Source organism: Olea europaea, unplaced genomic scaffold (assembly GCF_002742605.1).
Source record: "Olea europaea var. sylvestris unplaced genomic scaffold, O_europaea_v1 scaffold1168, whole genome shotgun sequence".
NCBI lineage: Eukaryota > Viridiplantae > Streptophyta > Magnoliopsida > Lamiales > Oleaceae > Olea > Olea europaea.
In genome coordinates this window covers 288862-305607 of record NW_019229085.1, presented here as the reverse complement: position 1 = coordinate 305607, position 16746 = coordinate 288862, and the positions used below count along the sequence as shown (strand labels likewise).

Below are 16746 nucleotides of genomic sequence, written 5' to 3'. Positions count from 1 at the left end.
TGCGTAACTTTTGCTAACTTGTGTCATTTTTTTGAATTCGTCACTTTTTTTTTTAGTAAAACTTTTGTAATGTGAGATGGTAACCGGTGTAAAATTATATGAAATGTCAGGCAAACAAAATGGATGGTGTTATTTTTGGTGTTTGTCATTTTTCTGAGTTTGTACCATTTTTTTTATTTTTTTTAATTTTTTTTGAGTTCGTTTCACTTTTAAATTTACACAGTATTTTTTTACTTCCAATTTTCCTTTTTTCTAAAATAGATTTTGTCATTTTTTTTTTTGAGTTTTGTCACTTTTTTTAATATTTGTTACTTATCTTCTTAAAAATGTGATATGATATGTGATATTTTTTTAACATAATCAGCATGTGAATTGTCTTGGGCATGCTGATTATGTTAAGAATCGTCACTATGTTTATGTGGATTGTTCTGAACAAGTTAATTATGTTAAGAACATGATTACTGATGTTGCACAAATGAATGGTGTTATTTTGATATTTGTGATTTTTTTAAAGAATTTTGTCACTTTTGGAGTGTTTGTATCACTTTTTTTTTTTGAATTTTGTCACTTTTTTTGAGTTTGTGTCACTTTTTTTTGAACTATGTTAAAAAAAGTGACAATTTCTATCAAAAAGTGACAATGTCACTTTTTAATTTACACAATATTTTTTACTTCCAATTTATTTATTTTTATATGATTTTTCATAACACCTCTAATTTTAAGGGTAATTTTGTAAGTTGCCCTATGCTTTATTGGCCCATGGGAGACTAAAATAACCTACAATGTAGTGGTTATTCAATAGTTTTACGAATATATACTAACAGTTGAGTCGCATTCGACTTGAAGCTTTCTTTAGTCTCATCTCATCAATAGACTTAGAATGACTGGTGAACACAATTTGTATTCAACATTATAGGGCTATATAGAATTATTATAAAATAAAATGGTTAATTTCAACTCACTAAAATACTAAAAACTAAATCTTCGAAATAATAGAAGAGAATATATTAATGTTAAGCTAATGAGAAATATAGCTGCCTCTTGATTACACATTTCCATTTGGAAAAAAGGCAACATGGTCATAAGCAAAAGCCAAATAACTAAATACTACAAATAAAATAGAAGTAATTAATAATAATAATAATAATAATAATAATAATAATAATAATAATAATAATAATAATAAATTTAAAAATGATGATGAACCGACAAGATGCACCATGGCTAATTCCTGAACCAATGAAACATCATAGAAGGTTCACACCGACTGGTATTAACGTGTCGTCCTTCGTAGGTGCCGCTCATCACACGATCTAATAATGATCAAGACTCGGCGTAGGTCCACGACTGTACGGTACTAATATTTGATCAGTTTAATATTCGTAACATAATGAACTAAATTATCCTCCTAAAAAATATTTGACAAACTAACTCGTAGGATATGATATCTCATAAATTTTCAAATACTTGTTGTAGAAGAGCTAGACGAAATAAAATGTTAACTTTAACTAGTTGTAGACTATCGTGGCCCTAAAAATTCTCTCTTCTCTATGATTAAATACGTGTTAAATTTGCCTAGCGTTTCGTATAAAACCTTCAGTGATCTCACAATCACACTATCTCATTCAGTGTTTCCTTGTTTGAAATTTAGGAAATTACTCATTCTGCTACAATCATTGTTGTGACAATAAAAGACATCATAAAATAATAATCACCCTCAATTTGCATATAAATTCAATTAGTTTACAGATTTAAGTTACTTATAATTTTAAAATACCATTTTTTCCACCAAAAATTATACATAGGAAAAGAAAGTTTCTTCGATAAATAAATTATGGAGCAATGAGCTTAGACAATACATTGACACATGCAAAAAACTTAAAAAGCAACGCTCCAACATCAGATGAATTCTCAAAGCCAAAGGACAAAAACGGAAGAAGCAAAAGCAATCCTATATTCTCTATTCTTGAGTCCATTGAAGTAACGGCAAGGCAAACCTATTTGCTCCCAATAGATTTCGCAGCCGCATCACTACACAAGAAGATAAATACTATTACCACAATATAATAAACACATCACATTATGATTTTAATAATGCAAGATAAACTATTTCCTCTGCACTGTAACCATGTAGAGACCATTGTCAAAATCAAGTTACGACTATCTCGTCTAAAAATCAGTTGGTTTCCAATGAGGTTAGACTAAACCTTTCATGGCATGGAATCGCAGTCATATGAGACCAACCCATGGACCTAAGAACTACATTGTTGCTCACCAACAATATCTCCCTCAACATGGCACTCTTGTGACTCGAATCCATAACCCTTAATTTTGACGTTACTTGTTAGACTAATTTTATCTATATCATCTAAAAACCAATTGGTTTCCAATTATGCAAGACTAAACCTTTTTGTCATTCAACACCATCAGTTGAGACACCTAACCCATTAGCATAAGAACAACCTTGTCACTGCATAACAACAATAACAAGACAATTCGAATAATTCCCTGCCTAGAGGTTCTGCATCGACAGCATCTGTATGGTGCATTTTTCATGTTTATTATGCCAAAACCCAATGAAAATCCACAAAGTATCAATCCGTATGAATTTTGTCAAACTTTTGTACAAGAAATTGTTTACAGGTGCTATGCGGGCAACAATTGTATGGTCTCTCTCTATCTCTCTCTTTCCCTTTCTCTCTCTCTCTCTCTCTTTTTTTTTTGCAACATCCAATCAAATGTCGTCCATAAAAAATCCTATTATTGAGCCCATACAAGTAGCACGGTTCAAAACAACAAGCCATATGATGTCATACCTTTTGTTGAGCTTCTGATTTATACTTGACTTGAAGCCTTCAACAAAGCAAGAGTCTGTTACAGAAGCATGAACTTATCAATTTATTATACTGAGTATGAAGAGGAGAAAGAAATTGCTCTACAATCTCCAATACTACACGAAACAAAACAAATCCGACTCTAGAATTTACCTCAGTCTCGCCTATAGTTTCTTCCTGCTCTGCAATATCATTGAGAGGTACATTTAGTTCTTTTAGGAAGCTAATACTTGATGACGGAGATGATAGTGGTGTCACTACCAATTTATCTGACACTACGAACCAGTATCGTGCCTCCATAAATCTACCAAAGCAATCAACACTCCCAGTTGGGCCCCTTGGGTCAAGAAGGTTTAATATGTTTATAGCATCACGAATTTGCAATGGATTATTTTTGCACTTGTATTGTTTCAGAACTCCGACATTTATTAGTTCATTCTTGGGAATAGCAAGCAACTCCGAGTCCAAATTCTCTACTGTTCTGTACAAATTATCAACACATCCTACCCCAGAGTTCAAGTCCAAAAGCTTTACCACTGATCCAAGCGGAATCGTAAAAAAGCTGAAGAGAAAATCGATAAAATCTTCCCTTACTAACAAACCCAATATCTTGTTTTGCGACTTGCTTAACATTAACTTAACCGGGAATTCAGTATGATTTGGCGATGTTAGATTTTCACTGCTTGGTGTAGGTGAATTTCTTAGATCCATGGTATCGAATTATTTGCAAGTTTCCTTTTCCCCAAGAATACATCTGTCAAAGGAGTCTTTGATACCAAAGAATGCTTGAGCAACTTAGAAACCTTAAAGAACACAGCGAAAGAAAGACCATTCACATAAGAAGAGAACCAGACACAAGCTCAAAGATGTGTTCAAACAATATGATGAACATGAAAGTTAAACAAACAACTTCCATATACGTCATAACACATATATCTACCACACATATACACTTGCAAAAAGTTTAAAAACAAAATGAGCTGTGTTATGACAAAAATATAGAAAGAAAGATTATTTTTTGTTAATAGATTAGATTACCTCCTCTAATCCAACATCAACAGACAATTCCTCAACTTGATCAACATCGCTTAAACCCAAATTACATAGCAACTGCGCCAGAGAATTTGGATTTCCAAGTAGCACCTGCAGATCATCTGAAATCACATACATGATCATTCTGTTGGAAAAATTGGCCGAGTTTGGCACGAGTTTTGAGTGGGACCCGGTTGTTCAATTTGGAAGATGAAAGTTGATTTGTGTTCTCCTCCGTGAGTATATCGAAATCATATACTTACTTGTCAAAGTTGATGCTCGGGTGAATGAGAAATTGAGGCTCAAAATGTGCAACTCAAAAGGGAGTTTATGTGGGAAAAATGAATTTGTCCCACATAGGAAAAAGATGAGGAACTCCAAAGGTCATTGCTATTAATGGTAGCCTAGCCTATAAATAGTGGCTCATTTTCCTCATTTCAACACACAAAAAAGCAAAAGCTCTCAAGTTTAGAATACACTAGAAATTCATTTGCATGGAGTTCTCTCTTGGTGGTGGTGTAGTTCAGGCACTAGTTCAGTTCGCCGGAGTTGTTTCTGCGGTGCTCGGAAGCTACTGGTTTTACCGTTGTATCCTGGGAAACGGACGCTCGTTTTAAACCTCAAGCACGAACGGTGAGGGGGCGAATCTGTTTTAAGGAAACTGTGTGTAACACAGGCTTCGGGTTAAAATTCTATGTTTCAGTTGTTTAATTCATGCAATTTTCGTATTAAATTTATAGTCCATGCTTCATGAATTTATGATATATTGTTCGTATGCTTCATGAATTTTAAATTCTATTGGAACAAAAGTTATTTGTTGGAAATAAAACTTTCAATGATCTGGTGAAAATTCGATATACGGTTGTTTGAATTTTGTTGATTTGCATAGTTGCAAAATTGAAAGACTTTGTCAAAAAGACTTAAACTGTCTAAGAAGAATTTGAGATTTAAGCGGTCCGGTTGTGACCCCCTCCTCATCTGGGAGTCTTTTAATTGCGCACTAATCAAATTGGCGACCCGAAAGATAACATTTCCTGGTTTTATCCACATACACTGAATTTCCTACACATTCTTCCAACAAAATGTTCTGGATCGAAGGGTTGAGACCCCTCAGATATCTCTATGTTGGCTATGCGTCCACAAAGTGCAAGGATAATGACTCTTCCTACCGCAATAATTATAATTAAAAGAAAAGCATATCCCATTGCTCGTGTCATCAATATTCAGTTTAAGATTCTTGCAAACAAGAGCACGAAGGTTTCTTGGGCTTAACAGTATTGATTTACATGTCTCTGTGCAGAAATTGTCCACGCTAAGCTGTTCAATGCTTTGATACAAGTTGTTCATGCAGCCAATGGAGCCGGGATGGCTTTTCATGACACAAACAACAGTTCCCAGTGGAAGTGTGAGAAAACTGAGCAAAACATTGACGAAATCACTAGGGGCTTCCGCGGCGAGGAGTCGGGTATGCTTCTCGTCTACCAGAAGTTTTATAGGGATTTTGGGCTCGATGTTTATCGGTCGACATAATATGAAGATGTAAAAGACTGAACTTAATCAAGGTAAGAGAGATAACAGTTTTGACTCTCGAAATAACTATGTTGCTGCTCCAAAAATGATTCATTCAGAGATATTTATAGCCATTTTGGAAGAATACAAATTAACTTGATTTCCTTTGGTATTAGGCAATGTGGAATCTGTAAAGACTATCAATAATGATGCACATTTCTTCTGGGAGAAATCTCTAAAATTAACTAGATTTCCTTGGGTATTAAGCAAAGATTTCCTTACGGCCTGCTTGGGAGTTTCGGCATACCGGTTATTTTTTTAAACTATTGATTTTGAACGTTTATGAGCAGATCGATTTTCAATGGTTTAGTTGCGATTTTTAAAATTGTCCAACATATGCTTGAGAGTTTATCCTCCATTTGTTCTAAAAGTTTTAAAAAAAATAATATTACATATATATCCCTTTGTAAAATTTTCAATATATAATTTCTTATATGATTTTTAGTCATAAGTAATATTTTATTTATAGATAATTTTTACATATAGGTTAATGTAAAACTTAAAAATTAAATTACATTAAATTACGTTATATCTTTTTCTTTCTATTTTCAATCACACAATCTTTCATAAAATAAAATTACTCGTAAATCGAAAAGTTTTACTTTTTTTTTTTCAACCTTTCATTTTTCAAAAAAATACTATTTCACTCACTTTCATTTTTAGAAAATGGGGGCCAAACGGGGGCTAAGCCCTTGTCCGTTTCCAATTATTTGAATGCAATAATATATTTTTTTTTTTATCCTTTTTTCTTCTCGTACGTGGGTTTTATTGTGAGATAGAAAGTTAAAAAATTCGGCTGCTCCAATTTGAATTGATTCAAAATTCCGACATCAATGAACGGTTGCATGTGAAAATCGAAAACTCTACTTTACTTTTACCCTTTTTGCCCAGTGCTTTCCACCACTCGTTAATGTCTCTTGACCTTTCTCACCCAATTGGACCAGCACCCATTTCCATGATTCCATCAATTAATTCAATTGGGCCCCACTACATATAAGTAATATTTTACATATTAGTATTTCTTAATTATAATTTAAATTTTTTGCTTATAAATAATTTTTTAGTTAATATATTTTTATTTATAAGTTAGTTTTGAAGAAAATATATTGGTTGAAAATAATTATTTTAAAAATGGTAAAATTAGAAGAGAATATGAAAATTGGTAAAAACCTGCCTATATGATGGGTTGAGAGAATAGGTTAAAAGTACACTACATTGATTCTAGGCAATCTTTAAACCACTCAAAGTCGATGAAAAAACTAGCAAGTATCGATTTTTCAACACCTTATAAACGATACCATCCAAAATCGATGAAATAACTATCCCAAGCCTGCCTTAGTTATTAAGCAAAATTAATTAATAAAATAATAGAAAAATATGAATTATCTCGAATGCTTCCACCACCATAATAAGCTCCCATTTGACCTCCTTTATCTAAAAGTTTATTTTTCTTCAAACTCATTTTCAACCAAACATTTATTCAATAAAATAATTTACATATAAATTCAAACTTTTTTTTTCTACGTTTTAACCACACAATCTCCAAAAACTCAATATTACAACTCATTTTTATTTATTGTTAAAATGTTTTCTCTTTTATTGTATAGCAGTCAGAGTTGAATGTGCATTGCACGTTATTCTGAAATACTTTATAAGTGCTGTAAGAATAATATTTAATACCAATTTGTTGGGAAGATTTGATGAGTCTCCAATGAACTAAACATAAATAAATTAGGATACAAGTTTAAGAGAAGAAATTTGTACACTAAAAACTCAACCACGATTCAATTTTTTTGTGATGGTCAAATACTACATATGAGCAACCTTTATACTATTTTGTACATAAAAATTAATTGCTAATACATAAATTTAAACACTTATTAAAATTTCTAGATACATGATAGAAATAAATTCATATATAATAACTCTAGATTCATACGTTCATGAATTCAAGATTTATTGAGTCTAGATTAATGTGAATATTAATTAATTGAGAAAAATGATATGAAATTCATACACGACAACGATTTTGTAGTATTTTATTACATATTGAAAAATGAAATTTAGGTATTATTGGAATGATTGAATTGTAGTAGGGTCAAAATCGTCCAAAAATAATTTTCACTTGATGTGATATTTAATAAATGGATAATTATGTTCACATCATATTTTTTATCTTTTACGCCACCTTTTAATTGAACTTTGTTCCCTCTTAATTTTACTTAAGGTTCTTAATCTTTGCTCATTAAAACACTTATATCCCTAATGATTCTCTTTTATTCTTATCCTTAAACTCTCCATTAGTTAACGTATTTTGTATTTATAGTAGTTTTATGTGCAAAGTCCGTTGAAAAAATGAAGTAAAAAACTTATTTTTTCATCATATTTTTAAAAAAGAATAAATACGAAATACGAAAAAATATTTTTTCCTCATTTCGAAAATATCATTATCAAGGATGTGACGTACTAATTAATGAAATGTTGAAAATAGGAATTTGACGGAAAAAAAGGTTAATAAAATAATTACTACAATGAGTGCAGATTGAGGAGCTCAATTGCAATTAACATGTGGTATATCGAATAATAATTGTGGTGACAATATAACTACCGTTAATATATTGTAGAAATTATATTAATTGTAAGGAAATTTTGCAGTAGAGCTCCCAAACCTTTCAAAAATATGCAGCGTGATTTCATATTATTTAAATCTAGATAGCTATGAAATTTTCAAGAAGTGTGCGTCATAAGGATACTTGGACGGTTTCACATGTTGGTTGATCAGAAGTTAAAGACTCTTTTAACCTACTTTCAACTGAAGGCAAAAATGCCTCTTCACTTTTTCTAATTTAGAAAACACAAATTTCAGCCGAGTACCTCTATGTGTATACTTCCAAATGGAGAACGAAAAAGTTTCTTCATCTCTCTTCGATAATGGAGTCCCCAATAACCTTAAATATAATGAAACTGTGATATAAATGGCTTGCCATCTCATGGGAGACTCCCCAGAGCCCATATATCGTGTGTATTCGATTGTTTTTGTCTTTCTTTTTGCACTTATTTTTTGTAAATATATATCTTTTGAGCAATGCTATAGGTAGAAAAATTTTTGACAGAAAAATCTTACAGACAACACATGGTGCAACATCATTTGAAGATGGGAAAAAAAGTGGTCTAATCATGTTTTGCCACATCAGTGTTGATAGAAGTTCTCATGGCTTTATTCATATCTTTTTCCCTTGTATTATAATATGCTAGCAGCCTAGGATTTCTCCATATACACGGGTTTTGAAGTTCAAAATCTTATTTTATTAAAAAAAACTCTCCCAACATGCTCTCACACTTGACTTTTTATGGCTACTAATTCTGAACTTCAATTCATAACATGAATGACATCCAAAATCATTTAATTTGGATACTCTATTAGTTTTGTTGTCCATTTCTCTTCCCAACCAAACAAGAGGATTTGTTTCATCAGACGATGATTCATCATAAAAAGAGTTGGAACCAGAAGGCATGTGAATTTTTCTATTATAATCGAGAATATATTAGGCTCATTAGTGTTTTTGTTAGGTCAAGGGGCAATAATGATTTTTCTTTAGAATTCAGCTACTTCATTGATCAGTTAAAATTCAACCCAACTAGTATAGCAAAGAAGCGTGGCTTAGCTGAGGGAGAGAAACGAAGAAAATACAAGGATAGGAAGAAAAAACAAATAGAGTGAAGCAAGCCTATGACAGCGGGTTAGAAAGGTGGGTCAAGGTTTAAAGGGTCCGACGGTCACTCAATCACTCATCTAGGGCTTTCTCGCTGTCAAGCAACTCTTTCCTCGTTGGCTTTTCTAATCTTCCTTCTACGCTCTGTTACCTTAATTGCCGATTTAGTCCCTTTCAAGGGAGTTGAAGTTCTGTTTGAATACGAAACCAATTAAAGTTTTTAAAAATGTATGTTTGTGTAATACCTGTACAAAGATTTATGTGACCTTATAATTTGTTTCTTTTTATGTTATTTACTGTTGAATCTTGTATTACATATTAAAAGGTAACCTTGTATGAAACTTTACTCTTAACATACTCATACAATAGTAAGAAGATGCCCAAGGTACCTACTATCCTTAGTATTTCATATATCTCGTTTTAGTACTCCAATCTTAAAATTCAACTATTTGTTCGGATTTTAAAAAGATCAAATTGCTCATTTAAATTTCTTGAATTTTACTTGAGATTCTATTTTAAAAGGTCAACTTTACTAAAAGAAATAATCAATTTTTATATGTTTGATTGTTCATATTTAAGTGACGTGCCAACTCCTCATAGGTTGATTGTTTCATAATCAGCTGATGTAAGATTTTCCTTAACATATACAACTCTGTAAATAATTTTTGTTGTCATTGCGACAAACACATCTATCTAACAGGATCTCTTTATATTGTTACTGTTTTTCCACTTTCAGTCACCTATATGCAAAGGAAAAAAGAGATGAACTGGAAAGTGTTATTAAATATTGATCCAAAAAGAAACATTTAACTACTCAAAGGGAAGGAAAGGAAATGTCCGATTCCCATTAAGAAAGATTCTCACACGTTGAATTGTTTCAGTTTGGTGCCTTGCAAAAACATTGATAATTGGTATATTGCCTGCTAATATAGACTATTGACCAACCCGCTAGTCTCATTGACTTCATCGTATAATACTATTTAACATCGTTGGTGTTATGACACCAGTTTAGTTGGTACTATGAGAGGTTTTTATTAAAAAATAGAATTATGTGACTCATTTAATATCACTTCCTAAAACCTTGATGGACATTGAAACGCTAGTGGTGCCAAATAGGATTGCTCAACATAGTAATTGGATTGATTTTGCCCAACATGATTTTAAAAATTTGAGCCTTTTAAAATACCGTAATTTGACAGTTATTTATATAAGGTGGCGGAGCCAAAGTTTTGAGTTTGGAGACATGCCAAACGTATTGGATGATTAATGATTTTACTATTATGTAATATATAATGACAATTTGAGTTATGCTCAGAGTTTGAGTTTGGAGACATGCCAAAGGTATTGGATGATTAATGATTTTACTAGTACGTAAATATATAGTAACAATTTGAGTTATCCTCGTGTCCAAATTTTCTGTCTCGTCTCATCATGTGGTTTCCTAGTAACTGGTGTACAAGAATAGTATTCTATTGACTTCTAAAGAGTCCATAAGTCTAAGTATTCTATTGACTTCTAAAGAGCCTATAAATATACAAGCGAAGAGAATATATTACCCCTTGGTTTCACATTTCGATGTGGAAAAAGCCAACGCAGTCCTAAGCAAAATCCTATAAATAAACACTACAAATAAAAGGAGAGAGGAGGGGTTCATTAATTTTCCGGGTAGTCATTCGCAATGAGCTCATGGTGATGTTGGGCTCAATCAAATAAAACAATGGGTCATTTGGAGTGGAAGATAGTAGGTCATTTTTCATGCTTTCATTTCCCATGGGAGTCTAAAATAACCTTTAATGTAGTGGTTATTCAATAATTTTACGATTATGTAAATACAAAATAGCAGTTTGAGATGCGTTTGACTTCAAGCTTTCTTTAGTCTTATTCATCAATAGACTTAGAATGACTAGTGTACATAATTTGTATTCAACATTATTGGCGTTGTATAGAATTATTATAAAATAAAATAGTTAATGTCAAATCAAAGATAGTAAATACTAAATCATTGTAATAGTAGAAGTAAGAGAATATATTAATGTTAAGTAAGCTAATGAGAAATATAGCTGCCTTGATTTCCCATTTCCATTTGGAAAAAGGCAACATGGTCCTAAGCAAAAGCCAAATAAACAAATACTACAAATAAAAAAGAAGCAAATAAAAAAAATTTAAAAATGATGGATGAATTGACAAGATGTACCTGAGAGCCCAAGAACAATTAACCAAGAAAAGGTGAATTGATTATTTGAAACTTTTTCGAAAATAAATGCAAATTTAAGCAAATAACTATGAATAAACAAGACAACACAAAAATAATAAGAGGAGGGGGAAAAGAGAGTGCAAATGATGTAATAAGCAAGTTCGATCCAATCACGATCTACGTCCCCCTTTACCAATCTCTCCGTCATGAACAAGGCATTTTTCACTATCTTTGATTGACTTATGGTGCAGTCCAACCCTTATAACGCTTCCAGTGACTTACACCTAAGGAGCACCGATCCTTTTGCACGTTGAGCTTTTCGGGACCTCAACATAACCCACAATTTAATGAACAAGAAAATCAAAGTTACACTTGAAAAACTTCTCTCTTAACAAATGATATGAACACAATGAAATATTAAGAGAGAATTAGGCACAACACTTCAATAAATTACAAAGAATATAGCTCAAGTGTTGTGTGAAAAACTTTTATTGAGATATATGATTTTTCAAAAAGTTATTCACTCAAAAAGTTTTTTAACAAATAAATATTTTGATCTCTTAAAGATTGAAAAACAAGGTAGATAAGATCAATAAATAACTCTTTTTAATGCTCTAGAATTCTTACTTTAAAGAAGGTATAAAGAGAGGTATTTATAGCCATCAATCAGGAGATCCGGACAAGTGATTCGGATGTTCGCTTGGTATCCGGACATGTAACTAGCCGTTTGCCAAACGGTAAAAAATCCGACCGTTAAACACCACATCCGAACGTCAGGAAGACCCCGTCCGGATGGGCAATTGTTTTGCCCATCGAATTTTTCTTTTGTCGTGAAAAATGTTCTTTAAGGTACTTGTAGGTTTTTCTTATATACTTCATATAGATAAGTAATTTCATAAAGATTTAACTGTGAAAATCAAATTACTTATCTTTTAAAAATAAATTTTATCCAAGTAAAGTTTGTCATGATAATTCTCGTGCATAAAAATTGTTTGAGCTATAATCGATGTAAAATATTAAAGTGTTTTACCTTTACATTTGAGTATAGAAATGCATCAATAGCTAATGTCTTCAATTTCTTCATCCAATGCGATTTTGTGCGTGAAAGCTCGATTTCCATTTCCTCGTTTGTAAATCTTCAATCTTGCTTGTGTGTTTGTCGTTTTGTGCCCCAAAGTTGCATGATTCTCGATCTAGATCTTTCATGTCATAAATTTGCAATAATCACTATCAATCACTTAAATTCAATTTGTTAGAATTAAACGTAATTTGTTTATGATAATCAAAACAAGAAGTCAACCATTAGGTCAACAATTTCCCCCTTTTTGATTATGACAAATTGAATTAGTATCAAATAATCAAGAGCATAATTTTGTATATTGCAAGTAATATTCCTCCTATCAACATACATATAACATTATATAACTTTCCCCCTTGCTATGTTGTTCCTATGTTGCATAATCATCCGCTCATCTTCCCCCTTTTGGCATAAGCAAAGAGATATAATAGGTCAAATAGCATGAAGAAAAAATAGTACCATTTAGGAAGTCAACCATTTAAAATATAAAAGAGCAATAGATAACAACTAACATAATAATAATAGTAGGCAAGAAAGTAAACTAATGGGCCGGAGGAGGAAATCTAGTATAAAATTCGGTGAAAAATGGAATCTGCTGAGCCTGCATCTCAGCCTGTCGCTGCTGCATTCAAGCTGCTATTGCATCTCGAGCTATCGATCCTGGATAGCTATCTGCTGAGCCTGCATCTGGATAAGTAGGCTACCCATGCCGTCGACCGATGAGGTAAGAGAATCAACCCGCCCATGGAGGAGATTATAGTGCTTCTCGGTAAATGTGGAACACTCTTGGGAAGTAGGAGGCACGCTCGAGCCAGGAATGTCAGATGCGGGAGCAGGAACGTCGGGTTCTTCTTCGTTTGATTTAGCTTCATCTTCAAACGGGAGAGTGGATGGACCGGAGGTAGGATCGAACCCTTTCGTATGAGCCACCCATTGCCCATATTCCTTTACTATCTTTATCTGTTTTAAGATCTGAATGTTAATAATATTGGTAGGGCGTAATTTTATAAAATCTTCACTATCCAATGAAACATTAAAATGCTTAAAGATTTTTGTGAGAATCATCCCGTAAGGTAAAGCTTTGGTGTGTCGTGATGCATGCACAAGCTTCATAAGACCAAGTGCAATAGTAGGAAAATCAATTTTACGCCCGACTAGTAGAGAATCCAAAATAAAGAGATCAAAGTGATTGACTTCGTCTCGATGACCTTTGCGGGAAAAAAATAACGTGAGCAATTATGTTTTGCAAAACCTTGCATGGAAGTGTTAACTGATGTGCACTTATTTTCGTGATGTTCTCGAAGTCTTTCCTCGTAACTTGACGACATGCCTCAGAAGGATCGTATACTTCTATGGTTGGTGGAGACTTATGTAAAAACACTTCTAAGTCACAAGGCTCGAGATTAAGTAGTTGACGAATTAATGCTTTTGAAATTGTAAACCGAACATTTTTAACAAAATAAGTGATTTCGTTTGAAAGTGTCGTAAAATTTATTTTTTGATAAAATTATTTCTTAAGGCGTGGATAAGCGTGTTCTTCTATTGTGGTCATGGCTATCCATCCCATGCGTTCAAAACATTCTTCAATATGAAAAGCGGGAGCTTCTATTGTAAAATCCATAAAATCAACATTCTTACCAATTAAAATGGGCGATTTTTCAAAAAGATTCGGTGGCTCTTCTGGCTCCAAATCCATCTTCTCATCTGATGGTAAAGGGGGTCGTTGCACAATTTTTCTTCTCCATTTTCCACGTCTAGAACCTGACATGGTTGAGAAAAATGGAGAATCCCTAAAAAACAGTCCAAAATGAGTTCTAGGGCTTGAAATTTTTCGGCCAAAACGAGAATTTTGAAGAGAAATCTCAATGCATTGAGAGGGTATTGATATCCTATTAATATATATTTGATATGGGCGTAAAATCCCCAAAATAAAATGTAGTATGGCAAGGGAAGTGAAGTGAATCTTACCTTTGAAAATTTGAAATTCGGTTTTCGACTCTATGGCGAAAATTCGAATTTTTGACTACTAAAATGACGAATTTTACCAGGAAATTTGATACAATAGAGAATATATGCTGTTTGTAAAGTAAATTGAACAAGTTGTGGAAGGAATGGCGAAGAAGAAAGCACAGGTCGCAATTTTAAAGAATGTTTCAAGATTCGGACGTCTGGGTATTTCTTCCGTACGTCCGGATGGCGGAATTTTGAACATACTGGAGCGTTTTCTGTCAATTTGGACAAGCTGGTCCGGACACTCTAAGTGCGTTCGGATAGTTTTTTTTTTTTTTTTTAAAAAAATGGAATTGAGAAATTAAAAATAAAAAGGCATAAAAAATGATTTAACGCTTAGTTCACTTCATTTTCGTCACGAATATCTAAACCTCTTCGAATACAAGAAAATCGGTCATGCGCTAGAGGTTTTGTAAAAATATCAGCCAATTGGTTTTCGATCTTTATAAATTCTAATTCAATATCTCCTTTTTGGGTATGATCACGAAGAAAATGATGTCAAATCTCAATATGCTTAGTTTGTGAATGTAAAACGAGATATTTAGACAAATTTATGGCACTAGTATTATCACATAAAATAGGTATATGATTGTCAGTCAAATGATAATCACATAAAATTTGTTTCATCCAAAGTGTTTGTGCACAACAACTAGCGGTCGAGATATATTCTGCCTCGGCGGTGAATAGTGCAATGAAATTTTGTTTCTTACTAGACCAAGACACAAGTGCAAAACCTAGAAAGTGACAATTTCTGCTAGTGCTTTTACGATCAACATTACATCTGGCCCAATCGGCGTCCGAATAATTAATTAAGTCAATATGAGTGTCTTTTGGATACCAAAGTCCTAAAGTTCTTGTACTACTTAGATAACGAAAAATTCTTTTTACAGCCTTTAAGTGTGATTCTTTAGGATTAGATTGAAAGCGAGCACATAGACAAACACTAAACATAATATCGGGCCTACTAGCAGTTAAATAAAGAAGGGATCTGATCATACCTCGATATTTTATGACGTCCACGAATGTACCTTGCTCATCCTTATCAAGCTTTAGAGATGTGCTCATTGGTATGTTCATAGGCTTGATATCATGCATGTCAAATTTCTCAAGCATGTCTAATATATATTTATTTTGATTTATGAAAATTCATTCTTTCATTTGTTTAATTTGAAGGCCAAGAAATTTTTTTAACTCACCCATTATGCTCATTTCAAATTCTTTACTTATGCATTTTGAAAATTCTTCACAAAGATGAATATTTGTAGCGCCAAAGATAATATTGTCAACATAAATTTGAATAATGAGCATATCCTCTTTATGAGTTTTTATAAAAAGTGTAGTATCCGCTTTTCCAATCGAAATATCATTTGAGAGAAGAAATTTGCTCAACCTTTCGTACCAAGCTCTAGGAGTTTGTTTCAAACCGTAAAGAGCTTTTCTAAGTTTAAATACATGATCCAAATACTTGTGATCTTAAAATCTGGGAGGTTGCTGAACAAAAACTTCTTCTTGAATGAAACCATTTAAAAATGCACTTTTAACATCCATTTGATAAATTATAAAACCTTTGTAACATGCAAATGCAAGAAGCATTCGAATGGATTCTAATATTGCTACGGGTGCAAATGTTTCTTCAAAGTCAATATCTTCTTCTTGATTGTAACATTAGGCTACTAATCTAGCCTTATTACGCACAATTATTTCATTTTCATCTCTTTTGTTTCTAAAAACCCATTTTGTTCCAACAACGGTTTTATTTTTTGGTCTAGCGACTAAGTCCCAAACAAGGTTTCTTTCAAATTGATTTAAATCTTCTTGCATTGCTAGAATCCAAAACTCATCAAGCTCGACTTCTTTGAAATTCTTAGGTTCTATTCGAGAAATAAATGCACAACTACCAAAATGATTTTTATAAGAGGTTTTAGTAGTGATACCTTTTGATGGATCGCCAATTATTAACTCTTTGGGATGAGATGGAGCAAACCTCCATTCTTTTGGTAACGAGGGAACACCTTGTTCTTCGGTTTGTCTTTCTTTATTTTCTTGAGCATTTGACTTTTCTATGTCTCCATTTAGTGCCTCCTTATTTCGGTCTTGATTTTTTATTTGTTCAAAAAAAGCTTCCAAACCTACACATCATCACTACCTTTCTCTCAATCAAATGAGTTAGTTTCATCAAAAGTAACATACATGGATTCTTCAACGACTAGAGTTCATTTGTTAAAAACTCTATATGCTTTGCTAGTCGATGAATATCCTAAGAAAATTTCAATATCGAATTTGGAGTCGAATTTTCCCAAATTGTCTTTTGCATTC

The 16746-nt window shown here is 32.7% G+C and overlaps 1 protein-coding gene across 1 annotated transcript; it reads right to left on the bottom strand.

Moving 5' to 3' along the window:
• Positions 1-1798: 1798 nt before the first annotated feature.
• Positions 1799-4007, bottom strand: LOC111373851. The gene is made up of 4 exons (XM_022996434.1): positions 3873-4007; positions 2988-3637; positions 2817-2871; positions 1799-2031 (listed from the first exon to the last, which is right to left on the bottom strand). Exons 2-3 carry the CDS (start codon positions 3543-3545, stop codon positions 2836-2838), a joined length of 594 nt encoding a protein of 197 aa, XP_022852202.1. The 5' UTR covers positions 3546-3637; positions 3873-4007; the 3' UTR covers positions 1799-2031; positions 2817-2835.
• Positions 4008-16746: the final 12739 nt, after the last annotated feature.